This window comes from Colletotrichum fructicola (assembly GCF_000319635.2).
Source record: "Colletotrichum fructicola Nara gc5 chromosome Unknown KSG_Nara_v1_contig03, whole genome shotgun sequence".
Lineage (NCBI taxonomy): Eukaryota > Fungi > Ascomycota > Sordariomycetes > Glomerellales > Glomerellaceae > Colletotrichum > Colletotrichum fructicola.
Genome location: NW_027094053.1, coordinates 5573254 through 5591743, shown reverse-complemented (window position 1 = coordinate 5591743; position 18490 = coordinate 5573254). Strand labels below are relative to the sequence as shown.

At 51.3% G+C, this 18490-nt stretch overlaps 6 protein-coding genes across 6 annotated transcripts; 2 read left to right on the top strand and 4 right to left on the bottom strand.

Annotated features, from left to right (window-relative positions):
- Positions 1–1049: 1049 nt before the first annotated feature.
- Positions 1050–2126, top strand: HQD2-1 (Catechol 1,2-dioxygenase; the record flags this gene model as incomplete). The annotated part of the gene is made up of 2 exons (XM_032031109.1): positions 1050–1387; positions 1448–2126. 2 exons carry the CDS (start codon positions 1050–1052, stop codon positions 2124–2126), a joined length of 1017 nt encoding a protein of 338 aa, XP_031889464.1.
- Positions 2127–6542: 4416 nt separating this feature from the next.
- CGGC5_v006374 (uncharacterized protein) lies at positions 6543–9855 on the bottom strand (the record flags this gene model as incomplete). The annotated part of the gene is made up of 6 exons (XM_066151690.1): positions 6543–6880; positions 6930–7314; positions 7629–8764; positions 8832–9206; positions 9255–9350; positions 9798–9855. 6 exons carry the CDS (start codon positions 9853–9855, stop codon positions 6543–6545), a joined length of 2388 nt encoding a protein of 795 aa, XP_066009136.1.
- Positions 9856–11787: 1932 nt separating this feature from the next.
- CGGC5_v006373 (4-formylbenzenesulfonate dehydrogenase TsaC1/TsaC2) lies at positions 11788–12825 on the bottom strand (the record flags this gene model as incomplete). The annotated part of the gene is made up of 5 exons (XM_032031106.1): positions 11788–11971; positions 12043–12125; positions 12191–12394; positions 12478–12725; positions 12774–12825. The coding sequence occupies 5 exons, from the start codon at positions 12823–12825 to the stop codon at positions 11788–11790; spliced, it is 771 nt and encodes a 256-aa protein (XP_031889461.1).
- Positions 12826–13486: 661 nt separating this feature from the next.
- CGGC5_v006372 (Lactose permease) lies at positions 13487–15157 on the bottom strand (the record flags this gene model as incomplete). Its single annotated transcript, XM_032031105.1, has 3 exons — positions 13487–14554; positions 14604–14905; positions 14962–15157. The coding sequence occupies 3 exons, from the start codon at positions 15155–15157 to the stop codon at positions 13487–13489; spliced, it is 1566 nt and encodes a 521-aa protein (XP_031889176.1).
- A 474-nt stretch (positions 15158–15631) lies between these two features.
- Positions 15632–16843, top strand: CGGC5_v006371 (uncharacterized protein; the record flags this gene model as incomplete). Its single annotated transcript, XM_032031104.1, has 5 exons — positions 15632–15864; positions 15918–15977; positions 16036–16487; positions 16550–16632; positions 16691–16843. 5 exons carry the CDS (start codon positions 15632–15634, stop codon positions 16841–16843), a joined length of 981 nt encoding a protein of 326 aa, XP_031889459.1.
- A 322-nt stretch (positions 16844–17165) lies between these two features.
- lepB-6 (putative transcription factor lepB) lies at positions 17166–18322 on the bottom strand (the record flags this gene model as incomplete). The annotated part of the gene is made up of 2 exons (XM_032031103.2): positions 17166–17346; positions 17397–18322. The coding sequence occupies 2 exons, from the start codon at positions 18320–18322 to the stop codon at positions 17166–17168; spliced, it is 1107 nt and encodes a 368-aa protein (XP_031889458.2).
- Between the last annotated feature and the right edge of the window lie 168 nt (positions 18323–18490).

Genomic DNA, 18490 nt, shown 5'->3' with positions numbered 1-18490 from the left:
TCCCCATGGATCCACGGGTGGCACGATGGACGGGGGCTTGAAGAATGAAAACATCCGATGTGCAAGTGCCAGGAATCCGTCCCGAAACTCTTTTTGGGTATTTTTTTTTTTGAAGGTCATGCTGGTGAGGACATGGTGATGAGTAAGCGAGACCCACGTCCTTGGGTGAGGTAACACGCGAAGACGCGAGCAGCAGCAGCAGAGCGCACAGCAGACAGCAAGCAAGCAGCCTCAAGCCGTGATCCGTTACCGACCCCCGAGCCCGGAGGCAGCCCCTTCCCCACGGGCGGCGTCCAATGGCGCATCTCCAAAATATAATACCTGCACCACGCGCCGTCGCACAGGCCATCCCTTCAACAATGCAACCACTCAGCGCCGCGCATCTGCTGCTTTCCAGTGAGTTACAGTGGACCACCCTCCCCCGCATCTACACTACAAAGTACGTACCTGACGGATACCCCGCACTTGGACTGTGCCACGCTGGGAACATTACTTTTCCACGGCAGCGCACTCCGGTAATATGTTTTGCCCAAAAGCTGTCTTTCTTTCACTCTCAGACAGCTGCGCAAAGAAAGGCGGCGGCGGAGGCGAAAAGCCATTCCACGAGCTAAAGTTTTACCCCAGGTCCCCCCAGGTCCGGTTTTGGGTACCTGCCTGCCCTTACGGATACGGATGGGTGCCCAGCCCCAAGGTCCCCTCCCCAATCGTGATTGCGCCTTTGGTCAATTTGCCGATTTCTCTTGCCGCCCATCATACGACGACTCGTGCCCTCGGGTCCTGGTCCATTCTTTCATCCCTACTGCTCCCGCGTCCCTGAGATTCATACTTAACTTCAGGGTCCCCCTTTGTGACATGTCCATCGTGCCTCTTCTCTCTTCCCTAGACATCATCATCCTCTACAACCAGAGCCCCGCGCTACCTGTCCTTCGCCCTTTACCGTAATCGCGAAGCAATCTGTAAAACTCTCATTCTTGATACCCCCTCCTCACAACCCCCCCCCCCCCCCCATCTCTCATACACACACACAAACACACACAACAACCGTCACAATGGCAACAAACGGCGTCAACGGAGCCCACACCAACGGCCACACCAACGGAGCCAACGGCACCAACGGCGTCAAGACCAGCAACCAGAACGACAACAACAGCAAGTTCGACCCCAACTTCACACAACATGTCATCGACCTCATGGCCCCCGAGACCCTGCCCCGCCACAGGGAAATCCTCACCTCCCTCATCAGGCACATGCACGACTTCTGCAGGGAGGTCGAGCTGAAGCAGGACGAGTGGGTGCTCGGCGTCAACTACATCAACTCCATCGGCCAGGCCTACAAGAAGAACCGCAACGAGGCCTGGAGAGTCATGGACATTCTGGGTATTGAGTCGTAAGTCTTTCCGTCACTTCTTCATAAAAAAAAAAATCAAGTCTAACGACTCCTGAACAGCCTCGTCGACGAGATCAACAACCACGTCGTCACAGAGTCCGGCGCGCAGCCCACCTCCTCCACCATCCTCGGCCCCTTCTGGTCCCCCGAGACCCCCTTCCGCGACCTCGGCGCCTCCGTCGTGCAGAACATGCCCAACGACAACAAGGCCCAGCTCACAAAGTTCCACGGCCGCATCTACGACGCCGAGACCGGCAAGGGCATCCCCAACGCCGTCTTCGACATGTGGCAGGCCTCCACCAACGGCAAGTACGACGTCTTCGACCCGGAGAACCAGACCCGCCACAACCTGCGCGGCAAGTTCCGCACCGACGCCGACGGCCGCTTCTGGTTCTACTGCCTCAAGCCCACCGAGTACGCCATCGACACCACCGGCCCCTCGGCCGACCTGCTCAAGATCATGGGCCGCCACCCCTACCGCCCCGCCCACATCCACATGATGGTCACCCACGACGATTATATTGGTGTCACGGCCCAGCTGTACCCGCGCGACGACCCCTACCTCGAGACCGACACCGTCAGCGCCGTCAAGCCCGACCTGCTGCTCGACTTCGTGCCCGTCAAGGACGAGCCCAACGGCGCCGTGCTGGATGTCGAGTACGACGTGCGCCTGGTGTCCAAGAAGTACAAGCCCGACGCGACCATGTTCAAGCAGAACGCGAACCAGAACAAGTTTTAAGTAATGGAAAATATCCCACCAAGAAAAGGGATATGGGGCGATGCGATGCATTCATCTACGGCCGGTGCTTAGAATGATATTTTTCCACGTTTTTACTTTTTTTTTTTCTTTTTGGCATATTTTGGGCATCTTGCTCCGAGCATCAGAGGAGGCATTGTTTGATTGAAGACACAGTTGTTGTATATTCCCCCCCTCATGCGCGACGACCAAACGGCGTCGGCGCAGCCCACACAAAAAATAGATCCCAAAATTCTGTTCAACGGAGCGTTTGAAAGTGTGATTGATTGCAATGTGACAGTGACACCTGTGCGTGTACCGCTGGCGGGATTTCCGGACTGACGACACCAACATCCTCGGCTCGCGAGCGCGGGTGTTCCCTGGGGAAGGGATGGTGGGGGGGCATTTTGGATGGTGTTACCTGTGTCGCGACGGAGACTGTCGGAGAGCACCAGCCCGAACGACGAGCCTCTCCAACGTGAGGATTGAACAACAGAATCGAGTCAGACAATGCGCAATCCCTCTTGATTCGAAATTCACATTCCATCAGACGACAGAACCCAAAAAAAGCACACGCAAAACCTACGTTGAAACCACAGGTCGGTAACTGAACTGTTGCCCCGCCGGCTTCCCTCGGAAATGTACGGGCACCCATGCGGTCGCGAAAGAAAAGCTCCCCCCCTCGCATTCTTCGCCCCTCCTCCAGCGAGCGCCCCTTCCCTCCTTTTTGTTTTCCCGGGGCCAAATGCCGTGGTGCCCAGCGGGGCGTGCGCTAACCGGGGGTGGGGGTGGGGGGGAAGACCCAGCCGTGGGTTCCGACTCGGAGCCGTTCGAGACTTTGTGTTGCAGATTGTCGGTTGTCGAGGCCGGGAGTTTGTAGACGTGGACATGGGCCGGGTGTTCCGACGTCCTTCCTTATTGTCGGGCGGTGATGCATATTGGCGAACTCGCGTTTGGTTGAATAACGCGACGGAGCGACGGAGCGAAATGCTTTCTCGGCGAAAAGAGGACGAAGGAATGACGACATTGCGGTCCATGTTGCGCTGGATCATGGCCCCTGTAGCTGGGTCCCCACCGGACTCGTTTCGCGGGCTTCACATGTCGGTTGATGCGGACGGCAGTCTGAGAAGCTCATCGTCACCGGTCTTTGAGTCCCGAACGATCTGGTGTTATGAGTCCGTGAATTGTCCAAGATCTTCTCCTCGATTCTTTTGAAGTCGAAGTCTGTCTTGGGGAACATGTGAGAATACATAGGGAGACCGAGTTAGTCGAATAGGATCTTGCGCATCACCGGCGCAGAGCAAAACAGCCCATTCTAGGCTTTAGCTATTGTGCGCGATAATTTGACTTTAAGTTGATAATAACCTGCGCTACAAAATCGTCAATCGAGAGCTTAGAAAAGAAGATATAAGCGCTAAATTAATAAGAAAGTCTGTTTCCTACATTAAGTTAATTTCTTGTCGGAAAATACTACGCTCTCTCGCGACAGCCGTGTATCCTCCCTCCATCAATTCCTCCATGTAGCACTCACCTATCGTCAACCATGGATCGCCTTCCTCGCTTGACCAGGCCCGAATTACAACTGGAACAGAGCAACCCATCAAAATCGCAATGCGGTCCCCAACACGAGCTTCGTATGGCACAAACCCCAAAGATTTCTCTGTTGTCGCAAACCTTCGGCTGTTGGACAACATGAAAGTGACGGAATTAGCCAGCTTGCCGTCGTGAAGTTTTGGATCTTTGCTTGATGTATAGCTCTTCTTATAGAGCTTCAGATCTTCTTCCGGTATATAGCAAATTCTATTGTCGAGAATTCTTCTGTTTCAAGTGAGAGCCCTGAAGAACTTGTCTTCAAATCGACCATCCTCATCCAAGCCTATTTCCTTCATTCCTGGTAGACCTTTCCATCCATCTTGAGGCACCCAGAAGCCCAGTCCATCGGTTTGATAAACAACTCTCCCTGGCGTCCGGATATCTCGAATGGAATACACTAGAAACCCGGGGGCGGGGAGGGTAGTGAGATGACCGAAAGGAGCACCCTCGCAGGTGAGCGGATCACTGAATAACCGAGGTTTAGGAGGGAGGTGCACAACTGTTATACCCGAAGCAAAGTAAATGGTCTTGTTGTAGATCTCGAACCCGTGTGCTCCATCATGGTGTGAAGCGCTATAGCATATGCATCTGTGGCAGTAATCGAAGTCCGAGCAGTCCAAGCATTTCTATCCTGTTCCCTCGATTAACGCCTTGCACCCATCGCATCTTCGATATAGATGATACAAGCCACAGCCATGACATTCACGAGGATAAAATGCTGGGTGATGTTGCCTCAAAGCACGTAGTGGGCGCCCAAATGTCGCCAAAGACTTCGTATTGTATCCATGAAGAGAATGAAAATGTCCGGGCCAGAGTTCAGCCTTTTGTGGGCCGAACTACGATATCTAGCGTGAGGGATGGGAGACTGATTGGGCAGGGTCCCAGTCATGTGCACGATGGCATATAACGTCAATGGAGCCACCACTGCGCACGATGTGGGGCACGGCTTGATTATAGACGTCTGTGACTGTTTGGTTTGTTGAATAGTCCGGAAACCAGTCCATCCTATGTACGTCGCTGGCCATAGATATCAAAGCGTAAATTCCATCCCTGTGATCATGAGATTCGAATGACGCAAAATTGTCCAGCAGGTTCTCAAGGGTTAGATCAGAGGTTTCCTCTCGTCCAACTGCTTGGAAGACATTCCAAAGTCGAATGAGATTATCAGTGGGGTCCAGAATCGGCGCTTGGAAGCCGTGTTTGAGAGGTTTTGAGTGTTCTCCAAGTCCGCCGCATACACTGTACTCTTCCTCGTCTTCGGAAAGATAGCGGCGCTGGTGCTGGATTAAGCAACACAAAACGATTATTGTTTCAAAGCAGAAGTTGCGATTCCCCACGTAGACATGCTTATGCCTGGACAGAACGAACTCCTGTACAATCCAACGGCGGGTAAACCAAGGACGTCTAATAAACTCGCGAAACGCCTTCCATGTTGAAGTGCTTTCGAAGAGGTCTTCATCTACGACCTTTTCAGAGCCGTCCTTTTCTGCCTCTATGTAGCGGTCCATTGCTTCGATCAGGTCGAGAGCCACGTTGCTGTCGTCCGCTGGCTCTCCTAGCCATATGAGAAGTCTCTTATCCCTATAAATCTTGTCCATGTTTCGGACTTGGTGTCCCTTTTCGTTGTTATTGTTTTGATCGATACAAATTGTATCGACCCAGAAGACCTTCGAACCAGACAAAGTGCGAAATTGTTGGAGCATTGCTTCGAGATTCGGTCTGATATGGAACCTTCGCCATGTGGTATGTACGCATTCGGTGGCCCTGACGTCAAGCCCAGTCGGGCGTGAGGAGAGGATGGAGACAATATCCATGTCTGACGTAGATTGGGTGGTTCATCCCAATACTAGTCGATGTCCAGCGCCACTTTGTAGGCAACTACACTGTTTATTCCCATCGCTTCGGAGGAAGACGGTAGAAGTAGGGTCTTGCTAGCCCCAGGTGTCAAGACACGAGTTGGTACGGTGGGGCTTCTTCCCGACGGCAGGTGATCAGCCCCTCTAAGTTCGGGTTGATCGTCGGTCGAGAGGGATAGCCTCAGAAGCCTGATCTATATTTCTGGGTCTTGGAGTGGGATGTATTCATAATCGTGCGTCGTGGACATCTTTGAAAATGGGAATAGGTTCCCAAGATAATCAGATTCCGTGTGAAGATGAATAGAATGCCCTTTTACTGGTGACAAGGCGCTCTGTAAATCGACCAATCATGGCATGTTTGCCGCTGTCAAATAATTTGCAGATGGAATGCCGTGTGGCGTGGGTGGATGTAGTTGAGCCTCATTGCTTCCTCTGACTGTAAATGTTGTCCCCAGTTCGCTTGGCTCATCCAATCAGCCCGGACGGATTACTTGGGGGCTCCCACAATGTGAGGTTACACGTCCCGGCATTTCCATCCGCTTGGAGTAATACAACTATCTCAGTGCGCTGCACAATCCCGCTGATAAGTTGTGCAAGCGAATACAATGAACAAATGTAATTCCAGGCCGCGTCAGCGAGGCCGTTTGTGACACTCAGGCGGCTGAAGACCTCTTGGAAGTTCACCGAGAACGTCGAACGTGGTGATTCAATACATTTATATGGTGTAGGAAATCACAAAGTGTACAGAAGCGTCTTGCTGCTGGAGAGCCAACATGCTGCTGTGCCCAATCTTCTGTGTAACACTCCACTCAATCAAATACCTACCAATAGGTGAAGTGTAACACATCGTTGCAGTCAAATTCCCCTTGCTGCTCCGTGTCTCTAAGAATACACATACGAAAACGTTGTCTCGATGAAAATTATGCAATGCTTGACATGTCAAATAGTTCCAACTTCATACGCATGCATGCTACTGCACAGGAAACACGCATTCCACCATGCCATAAAACACCTTGATATCAAATACTTCCTTGCACTCGACCTTTGGACGGTCGCTCAAGCGACAGTCAAACTCGTCAACCCCGTCGCACGAAAACCTGCCCGGCACCGATTTGCCGCCCTCCTTGTACCTGCAGTTCTTCCTCCCGAATATGGCCTGATCCGCCTCGAAGCTGGGCGGCCGCTTGTCGTCAAACCATTCGGACGGACGGAAATCGCTCTGGAACTCATGGCCTACGTCCTCCGTCTCACAGAGGTCGACTTCGGCTCTCACCCCAGCAACGAACATCTCCCACACGCCCTGGGTGCCTATGGCACCGCCCCAACTGCTCGTCCATTCTTTGTAATGAATTCGCACGCTGAACGGCTCTGGCTTTATTGGAGCCTGGGTAGCAGGCAGCCGGTCCACAGTTCGCGCGGTGGAGACGGAGGTCATCAACAGTGATGTCTTGAATTTGGAGGGGGCGGGAACGCCTGGTTTGGTTAACGGTGTGAGTTTTGGGCTTGGGTCGACAGACGTCAGCGGGTCGCTGCTGGTTGCTGACGTGGTCTTTGTAGCCGACGGAGCGGTGGATGGAGCGGAGGTGCTGAGGGTCCTTGTCAACGAGGTCGGCTTTGAGGTAACTGCGGCGGACTTCGAAGTGGCCGATGATGATTTCCGCGCGGCCGACGAAGTTCTGTAAGACGCGATTGACGATTCCGAAGATACCAAGGATGATTTGGAACCAGTCGACATGATTGTGCTGTTTGCCACTGTGGTAGTATTCGCCGTGACGGGAGGCAGCATTGTGATGTTCAAAGACAACGATGCCGTCGAGAGCCGTATCGACTCATTTCTCCGAGATGTGATAGACAGTACCGGCGGCATCGAGGTAACTGGATGGGAGGTCGCTGATGCGCTGCCACCGACTGAAGTTGTGTCATTTCGGTTCGGTCGACGGCATGCTTGTCTGCGTAATCGGGCACCAGTGGCAGGTGAGCCTTGAAACACCTGGTTACTCTCCGGACGCCATTTATTTCCCCCCTGATATCCGAGAACATCAACAAACAGCCGTACCTCAGCCTCTTGATCACAGGATGCCGCTGGCTGATACTGGAGAAGAATCTTACCGCGGGGCGTATCGACAATGCTGTCCTGAAGCCCCTCGGCAAAAGCAAACGTATCATCAAGAGCCTCGAGCCTACTCCATTCGGCATACGGTAGCATTGCAGGAGGATAATCGATCGTCTTGATAGGAATGTCGAGGAAGATTCCCGTCAAGATCAGTTTGACTCTGTTGACTCTGTCTGGCGCATATCTAAGACGGCCTGCCATAACGTCAGGGGCCAGAATCTCTTCATCTGGTATGACTCTGGGCCCGTCACGGTCGATTATCCAAATGTTCGGCCGCACTCTGGGCGTAATGATGAAGGCGACAATATCCTCGAAATCGTCTTCCTCTGCGTCGGAGTCCTGGTCCCCGAGTATGATGCCTCGCTTGCCCTCCTCAGGATGGTCTCTGACGTTGTCAATGCCGTACTGAGCCCATTCACGCATTGGGTCGTTTTCCGGGCGCCCGTAGTAACAGAATCTCATAAGGTCGTCCATGTGTCTATCGCTGTCCCAGGATCCTTGATAGAAATGGCAAACGAAGGCGCCCAGGCGTGAGACCAGTATGATCGCATCGCAGCCGACCATCCGGGCAATGGCCAGCGATTGTACCTCGTCCTCAAAAATAAGAAATTCGGTCGATACAGGCAGCTCCGAGTAATAATACTCCCGCGCTGCTTCTTCACCTTCGTCGGTATCGTTGAAGATGGGATAGGGCCCTCGAGCAGGACCCGGGCCTTGCTTGAGGAGCTTCGGTGCGAAGCCTTCACCTCCCGGCCGACTTCTTGCCTCTCGGAGCTGAGCAGGCATAAACTCGGCATATCCGTTGGGATAGTCGTCGGGATCAACCCATTCGCCCTGAGCTGGGTTTCCGCGCTTTTCCATGTCGCGAGACAACGCCCGATTTGGAGTGGATTGGCAGACACCGCCACCGCAAATATGCGGAGAACAAGGCGGATAAAATGGTATCTGAGTGCTGGCAACGGTCGTGGTCACTGTTGTCGCTGTGTTTGTGACGCTGCAGCCGGTGATCGTTGTGTAGGTGCTGCTAAGACATGTAGTTTGAGCCGTCGTCAGGAGGGAGGTACTGTCTCCACGGACGCCTGGAAAGTAACAATAATATTAGAATCAGATCAATCCATGGAAATTTGAGGGACATTGCTGACTTACCCTGGGTCACAGAGCAATACACCGTCTGGTGAGTAGCAGTCGCAGTAACGGTGCATGAAGAAGATGACGAAGACGAAGACGCTGACGATGTCTTTTCTGTTGACTTTTGTGTGCTCTCCGGGTCGTCGGGTTCGTCGTCGGGTTTGTCATCGTCGTTGCCGTCGCCTCCACCACCACCTCCGCCCTTTTTGTCTTCGCCCGAGGGACAGTTTCCAATCTTGAACCATAGAATCTGAATGCAAATCTCAGGTAACTTAAGTGTCACTTTGATCTTTGGTGGGAATTGGATACCCGGAAAGCACCCAAAGCAGACCACCGGCACTGGAATTGGATCCGGGTCTGTGGGGTTCTTCTTCTTCGGCTTCACAAGAATGACTGCGACATATCAGCAAGGAAGGCTTCCATCAAGGTGCAGCATCGTACCTGGCACGATCTCTTGGTCGTTGCTTCCGGCTTTGGTGGTCGTGATGATAGTTGGAGTGGTTATACTGAAGTCGCTAAGGGTCACGAAAGAGGCACCTGTCGGTGTTTGCGTGATTGTGATCCCGGAATCCTCCGTGGAAGATGACCGAGTTGTGACCCACGGTACAGTCCATATATACTCAGAACTATCTGTTGACGTATGTGGAGATAAAGGATATGATGAATTCTGGGGAAGACTAATAGTGTCCTTCGTAGATGATGGCAAGGGTGTCGCCAATGGGACCGTCCGAAGATAGCTAGAGGTACTGACCGACACTGGTGGATATGATGAGCTTTGGAAGCTGGTAGTAACGTTACTGATGGACGACGACGGAGCTGTTATCAAAGGGAATGTCCGCTGCGTACGAGAATTGTTCGTCCAAGTCGTCTGAGAGAGGAGCATCGATGGAGTCTGGAAATGGGAACTGTTTGTTAAAGTCGCTTGAGAAAACAGGGTCGATGAAGTTTGGAAGCGACCAAAATCGGAACTCCCTGTTGTATTACGAGAAGCCTCCGCTAGCACCAAAATCTGGGCAAGGGCGAAGAACAGTCCGAAGATCATGATAGTTGATTTGAACCATGAAAAAAGATCGTTGCTTATTTTACAAGCACAGAATGACGATGTCAATTATTTCTGTACGTGCCTTATTTTGTGCATTTAATAGTACAGTAACAGAGGGCGCGAGCGTCTCCATCCGGGATGACTTTATATCTTCGGAGTGGACACAGCATCCTCTCGATTCTGAGCTGAGGTCAACATACGAACCCTTGTGCTACCCTCTTATGGGTTTGTTTGTGACCAATGACGTTGATAAATCGCAGAAGGCGCTCTCTGTAGGAATTCTTCACAGAAGGTCGAGTACCGACAATTTACGAATCTATCATGTTTTGATGAACATTTTCTGTCGACAACGGCTGCAGTTCGACACGAAACGTCTCACGACAGGAAGATGGTTCTTTGTTATCTTTGTTGGGTCGCCGATCTGAAGAGTCCCGTGCCTACAACAGGTTACGCATTTTCCACTTCAGTCAACCCCTGCGGTAGGCTTATGCACTTCAAGGCTCAGGCTGTCACAGGTCTTAGCAATCAGTTAGAGAAAGAATGTATGTCAAGATTAGTAGTTAGTCCTTTGTGAGCCCAAGAAACCATTTTTAAACTCGTGGCTCAAAGCGTTGTAACGTCACTTCTTACTGAACATCGTAAAACTAACTCAACATCCCATAAGCAACATGCAATTGAATTAATCCTATGGGCGTCATCTTGACATGCGCTTTCCAAGTTTCAAGGGTGAGGCTCGCTACCGATATGAAGATCCGATACTCATTGTTTAGGATAATTCTTTGATGATTCAGGGCTGCTATTGATATTCTAAGCTGCGGCTCTCGTGAACTATGGTGGCCGTGATAATAGTTAGAGTCGCTGCACTGAAATCACCAAGGATTAAGAAAAACACATCCGTCGGTGTTTAGGTGGTTGTGGTCCCGGAGTCCTCGGTGGAAGATCGACCCCTGAGTCAGTATGTTCCCGGTTCCAAGAACTACCTTATTTTACTTTAATTCGGTTGAAACCTTCAATCATACCGCGTACTCGGCCTCTAATAAATCTGAATCTATATAAGGTTTATTATGACTCGCAGTTAACGCCAACTAGAAATTCAATCCAGGCGGCTCTGCTGCCAACACCACACAGCCGCAAGATGCAAAGACTATTTAAAGGAGTGAGTATGTCTCGTCATCTCTACAGAGGAACTTCATTCACACATCGCACTTGACATATCGCCTACAGTCGACCACAAGACATCCTGAACAATGCTTTCTCACACTCTTATTTGCTTAGCCGCTGCCTTAGCAGCCATGACCCAGCCTGCCCTAGGGTTGCCCACTGAGCAACTTGAAGCCCGGCAGACTGTATGTTCGCTGAACGAGAACACTTGGACAGCTACCATGACCGGGACGTGCTCTATTGATGGAGGCCCTGCGATAGCTTGTGATATGAGAACCGATCTCAAGAATCTCGTCGTAGAGAAAAATACGATGTTGAGCGCCACAGGGCTAGGCAATAACCAATTCGAATGCAAAGGATACCAGAAGGTGAGTACAGGTGTCGCCCTTAATTCACGTCGTCAGCTTACATGGCTACTTAGTGGCAATGCTGCTCTTCTTAGAGTATACCACTCAGCCTGGACACGAGCTAGAAGAAATTGTACCAGAGCTTCGGGTGTAAGTCACCGTTCCGACATATCAAAGGGAATAAATCGTTCATAGGAGTTGACTTCGGTAGAATCGGATGGAGACCTAGAATAATGCAACCAATTTCAGAGAACTATTTATTCTCGGCATATATGCGCCGTCCAGTGTACAAGACAGGGGCTCAGTGCTAGTGCGAAGATTAGAGGCGCATTATTGAGGATGATTCTTTTCATAATTTAGGGCTGCTACAGATATCAAGAGCTACGACCGTCATGAACTCATGAGTGCATTCATGCCCATAGAATTAAACGGCCCTGCCTCCATCAACTTCCATGTTAATGCCAGTGATGAACTTGCCTTCATCAGAAGCCAGGAATAAGCAGGTGTTGGCGACGTCTTCAGATTCGCATAGACGCCCTAGTGGGACGTTGCCAATAAAGTTCTTCCTATTCTCCGGTGTATCCGGCATCCCGGCGAAGTGCTCGAACCTAGTCGCGTCAGCACCCCATCCGTCGAAATCAAATAAGGGGAAAAAAAAGGAAAGCAAAGAAAAACTCACAATCCAGTGCCGCTCAGAAGAGGACAAATGGAATTGACGCGGATTTGATGAGGGCCGTACTCGGCCGCAAGTCCTTTCGTGGCCTGATGAGCACCGTGTAAATTAGCAGCAACCCCGTGCATCTCATGAAAGACCAACACCAACGTACGTTTGAAACCGCGCCCTTGGAAGCATTATACCACACCAATCCAGGTCGAGGTCTGACCGACCCAATTGAAGAGATGTTGAGCATGACGCCGCCACTTCCCTGCTTGATAAGTCGGGGCATCAGGGCATTCGTACCCAAGAAGATGCCCTTGACGTTGACGTTGAAAACCCTGTCGAATTCGGCCTCGGTCACCTCTGCCGTTGGCTACACAAGAATCGGATTTAGCATATTCTGCTTCGCCCAAACTTCTTTTAAAGATGGGAAATGAGACGGAGCTAGTCGCCAACCTTATTTTTGTAAGTGGTGCCTGCATTGTTGATCAAGATGTCGATACGTCCGTATCGTTCCTGTGCGGTGTCCAACAACATCTCCCACTCCCCGGCATCCGTCACGTTTGCCTTGCAGAAGGATATCGCGTCGGGCGCGTCGCTTGCTACCCTCTGTCCGTCGGCCTCGTTGATGTCCGAAATGAGAACCTTGGCGCCCTCCAGTGCGAATCTGCGAGCAATTGCCTCACCGAATCCATGGCCACCTCCTGTGGAAACTTGTCAGTCAAACCCTCGACCCGAATCGAACGGTGTACCAGTGATGACCGCAACCTTGCCAGCCAGTCTTGGCCCTTGCGAAGACGACATGATATCTATGCCAAATGTTTGTGACGATGAAATGCTGTCGATGCCGCACTATGTTCCCGATCACGTAGCTGATGTGAAAATTGGATATTCAGGGTTATCGATTGATCATCCGAAGAAAGTTAGCACCTGCACTTTGTCCATCACGACGCGTTTGTTCATCAGTATTTAAGGGTCTTTTGCCGGTCATGCCTAGTGCTTTGACTGCCACACGCTGTGTGTCATTGCATCATACCGAGGCGGGGGAGTGCGGGGGACTTGCAGCCCGGGCAACGAATTCCGCGTTACAGTTCGGCTACATGCGCCTCGGCGACTTGGAGTTTGGCATTTTATTGGGGATTTGACTTGCGAAAACTTATTATTTTGCTGCAGATCGACGTGTTAGTGCACAGTTGGGTCCCGGAAGCTGCATCGTGCAGCTAGAACACGGGAAAGGGGGTTTGGATGTCTCAGTGTGGTTGTAGAACCTCGGCTTGAAAGCTTGGCAGTAGGCATCAATGGACTTGAAGATGATGAGGAGTGGAATTGCAGTGAGGTGTAACCGAGAGCAAGAATCGAGCTGGGACGCACCAGAGCAGAGGGAGGCAGTCGCACGTGCATACAAGACAGACATTGCAATACCTCCGAGTAAACAAACATTATGGCATCCTAATTTACGCCTTCGTCAACTCTCGATGATCTTGACATTATCTTTCCTCGCATCGTCTTGGGCCACATGGCTAGTATTTTCAACATCTTTTCCATGGAGTATCGATGGTCGCACGTCGAAGCCATCATCGAAGAGCATACCTAACTCTTCCAGAGAGTATCCTTTGGTCTCGGGGAAAGTGAAATAAATGAGAGCCAAGCCAAGGAATAACATGCCAAGGTAGAAAATGAAGTAATAGTACCCGATTCTTTCTAACGCAATAGGGTTGACGTACTGATTGACCGTCAGCATGACCTGGCTCGACAGCACTTGCAGTGCCAGGCCCTTGCTGCGGATACTGTACGGAAGGATTTCTGGAGTGTAGCAGTACAGCAACGGGTTGCATGCAATGTTGAAAGCGGCATTGTATAAGAAGAGGAACACAACCGTCCCATAGGCCGCCGCTTGAGAGCCATGGTTCGCATACATGGCGCTTGTGATTGTCAGGGGCACGTTGGCGAAGATCATTCCAATAAATGATATGAGCCATAGCCTCCGGCGGCCGATTCTGTCGGCCAGAAACGCTCCGGTAACAGAGCAGATAAGATTCCATATGGCCATGCCACCGTTAATGCCGGTCTGCTGGGTTGTATTGGTGATGCCAACAGAGTCCAGTATGGGCGAGAAGTAGTACGAAATAACACCTTGACCGTTCCAAAGTGTGAGAACTGACACTGAGAGACAGATTCCAAGGCGGCGTCTGTTGGCCTTGGACTTGAGAAGGTTGGACCAGGTGTACATCTTGCTCTGCTCCTCTAGGTTCAGAGCTGTAGCAATCTCGTGCATCTCGAGCTCGATCACAGGGTCGCTCTCATTGCCATTGGCATGGTACTTGATCAGAAACTCCTTCGCCTCATCTTGGCGCCCTCGAGAGCAAAGCCAACGAGGCGACTCTGGAATGAAGATGGTGGCAATCATGAGGAGAAACGGGAAGGTACTCTGGACAATCGAAGGGATCCGCCATGACCATTCCGAAGAGAGATGACCGGTTCCGAATGTTAACCATGATGCGATGATGGATCCTAGATACCAGAGCACGTTGAACTGATCTTGTCAGCATGATTAGTAGCCACGCACCAGAAGATCCGCTTACCATCGATGCCATCTTTCCACGCAACCGCGGGTGGGCCAGCTCAGTCAACAGATTGGGTCCAGCCGTGGTGGTGAAAGACAGACCAACACCAAGCACAGCGCGACCTCCGATAAACACGCTTCGGTTGGGCGAAGCAGCTTGCATGATTGATCCGACAACTCCCAGGAACGATCCAATTTGAATGGCAAAACGCCGGCCGTAGCGATCTGCAGGTGCCGCTGCAACGAGCGCACCGAAGAAGCCGCCTATAAAGACCATGCAAGTGATGAGGCCCAGAATCTCAGCAGATGGGTTGCCCATGGCTGTGCATCTGTGTTTAGCAACATGAGAGACGATGAACAGAGAAGCGGCAGCTTACCGTCTTGCCAGGGCTGCAGCGCCTGGAAAGAGCCGACAATAACCTCGTCGTAGCCGACAGTGATCTGCGCGGCCAGAATACATGTCTGCCAGAAGATGAGCTTTCTGAGGCCTCGGTCCTTCCACCAGGGCAATGTGGGGGTGTTCGTGAGATCTAGCAAGCCAGGCTCGGCTGTGGCCGTCGGAAGGTTTGCCATGAATGCGGAGAAGAACTGGGGAAAAATTGAGATGGCGTGACAATATCATAAATTTGGTTGGTAGGTGCCGCACGAGGACCATCTTTATAGATCGTTGCGAAGTTCAGGTAATTGTTGATGGAGATGCATTATCATCTGCAGAGCTCCCATTGGTCAGTCTGTCGAAAACTCGCCCGTGACTCGCCCGGCCTTTGCGATAACGTTGTGTGGAGGGAACCCCAAAGAACATGGGGTTTCGCCCGTGAGTCGTCCGGCCTGGAGACAATCTATGCCCAATTCAGGCTGTGGAAAATGCTACCCGGTCTTTCATATGACACACAAGATTGGTTGAATGGATGCGATGCGTATCTTCAATCTGTTGGGGATACATAAAGCGGCCGGCAGTGGCATTCTTCTCCAACCCCGCAAGTCTGTGTCTATCATCAGCTACCTTACCTACCTCTCCAATTCCGGGTCCACCCTAAAATCGTCAAAATGGGCAGCATCAGTTACGAAACGGAGCCTCAACTCGATACCTCTCCAAATTTTGGGGACTGGAGAGACCAGCTGATCAACGACGGCTATGTCGTATTGAAGGGCGTTATCTCACCAGAAAGAGCAGGATACTATCTTGATGGTCTCTTCGACTGGCTCGAAACCTTTCCTTACGGCTTCCGAAAAGACGATCCCTCGACCTGGGGTCCACAAAATCTTCCGGCACATATCAAGTTTGTTCCCATTATAAGCTATTGACCGGAGGCTAGTGCTGATTCAAATACAGGGGTGGAATGTATCATGCGTATTCAGTGGCCCACGAGAAGTTCTTCTGGGAAGCTCGCATGTAAGCTAAAGTGAATCATCGCTGGGGAAAATTGCTAATGACTGACTCGTCACTGCAGGGAGCCCACCATTCTCGATGCGTACGCCAAGCTCTGGCAGACCAAAGACCTTCTCGTCTCCTTCGACGGTGCAAACTTGACTCTTCCTGCGAAAGATCGAGAACCTATCGGTGCTTGGCCACACGTCGATCAAAGTCCTCTCCGTAAGGGACTGCAGTGCGTCCAAGGGATACTCAATCTTGCCCCGAATGGTCCCAAGGACGGGGGTCTAATCGTCCTGAAGGGGTCCAGTGCACTCAACGAGGCCTTCTTCAAGACCCACGACACGGAGCGAGAGACTTGGGGCCCGGCCGACTGGTTCGGCTTTACCCCGGAAGAGGTTGACTGGTTCAAGGAGAGAGGTTGCGAGGCGGTCAAAGTGTGCGCCGAGCCCGGCGATCTGATCCTGTGGGACTCCAGAACCGTTCACTACAATTGCCTCCCAGAGAGTGAAGCAGTCCGCTCTGTTTTGTGTAAGACCCAAATTTTGAGCCAGCTCTCTCGGTATTTAACTTACTGACCTCTGCTCTAATAGACATGTGCTACTCTCCCGCTTCGTATGCGAGCGCCGAAGACTTAGAGATGAAGGCGAAATTGTTCAAGGATCGCAAGGGCACCGTGAGTCACGTCGACCAAACCAATTTTGAGAAATCTTGTCTAACAGAGGTCTTTCCAGACTCATTGGCCTCACGCGAACATCTTCCGGGACGAGAGAAAGGTTATCAGACTTGGGGAGCAAGAAACCTACAAAAGAGACAGGCCGTCTCAGGAGCCTGTGGAAACTGAGAAATTACTGAAGCTTGCAGGAGTTCTGCCCTATGCCTCCTGATGAAATGAAAAATTACAGACTTGTATCGAAGTTCAATATTGGAGATCAATTAATCCTATTAATGGCTTTTCATCGTGAGTCGAAATACAGTTATAGAAGATGCCTTTGCCTGAAATTTTGAAAGCTGGAAACTTCGTCATCGATGTTCATGTACCCGAGGATGTGTCTAAAAGCTTGCGCATGGCACTGGTCGTCTTGTCCCGGACTCGGCCATGCCAGCGAGGTTGGGCAGCACGCCAATCATGAATTTGAGGTGAATGCTATGACAGGACCAAAATTGTAGGCGCTGAGGATAGTGCCATGAAGTTCAACAAACAATAATTTAATGATGCTGAGTCATCTCCTTTAAGAACTTTCCTGCTTTCTCGGCGACGAGGTTCTGGGCCTGGACTCTCTCCAGGAAATCCAGACCTTGTTGTATTTCAGTAGAGAAGTCCTCCTCCGTATGCAGAGATTCGAGCGCTAGGACCGCTGATGCAGCGAAGATATTCATGGTGATTGCCCTTGAAGATGTCAGCACTTTCTTTTGAACTTTGAATATCCTCAAACTGACCAGGGTCGCAGTTTGGATGCATCCACAGTCTCCCTAAGTGTCGAGTGGATTAGCCCTCGAGCCGAGGACATGCAGATAGCTCGCGTCCGAGCCCCGTCAGTCGAACCGTCTAGCCAATGTTCTTGAAGCTGACTGCTGATTGCCATTCGATAGTAAAGAAGAACCTTTGCCAAGCTCTTCTTCTGCCACGGGATGAAGGGATATTGGCGATCTCGTTCTTCGGTCAAAGTCGTCGGTTTCTCATCGAATTGGAGATAGGAGGGTAGGTCGGTGATGAGGTTTGCCAGCTGCTCATCCGCATCGAAGACGAACCGTGCCACATCTTCTGTCCCCCACTCGCGTAGTCTGAGCATATAGCGAAGTTGGTAATAGATTTTGGAGACTTGTGCCATGGCGATATGATATCTCACAGGTCGGGGCTTGGATCTCGAAAGTCTCGACCTTCCAGATGCGGTTTCAAGCTCTTCATCATCAACCTCGTCTGGTAGCTTACATGTAAAGTCCATCTCGTGCAAACAGGGAACTCGATGGGGGATTGGTAACCATTCACATATCGCCAAGGTCCACCACAGCCTCCGCCGTATCTGCTGCTCGCAAAAGGATTCGTCTGGATTGCTTTCGTCTGAGCCCAGTCCCAGCTGTTGGGCTTGACGTATCGCAACTGCCCACATATTTTGATGACGGTGCACGTCTCCCACGTTATTGAATACAATGTGGAGAATGGCAATCGCCTGAGGCGTGCGCACGTCTTGTCTTTTCGTGTAGTCGGCCCTATCGAGGAACAGCAACGCCGAATCATACCAGTTTCGGAGAAGACCAGTGAAAGTTACACCAGCCGGTCGCTGGTTGATGGTTTCGTTTTCATCCGTAAACATGAGCGTGGAGGCCAGGACGCTAAAGTAGATTGCCATCCACGCAGGATCCATGTCTGAAAGAGACTGGTTGGCTCGCAACCGATCGAAAAGCTCTTCATGTTCGCGCCGGAACTTGGGGATGAAGAGTGCAAAATGAAGCCAAAATGTCCACTGAAACGCATTCTCTACCATGCTCCGACTGAAACTTTCAGAAGGTAGAATGATTTCTTTCAAGTCGAA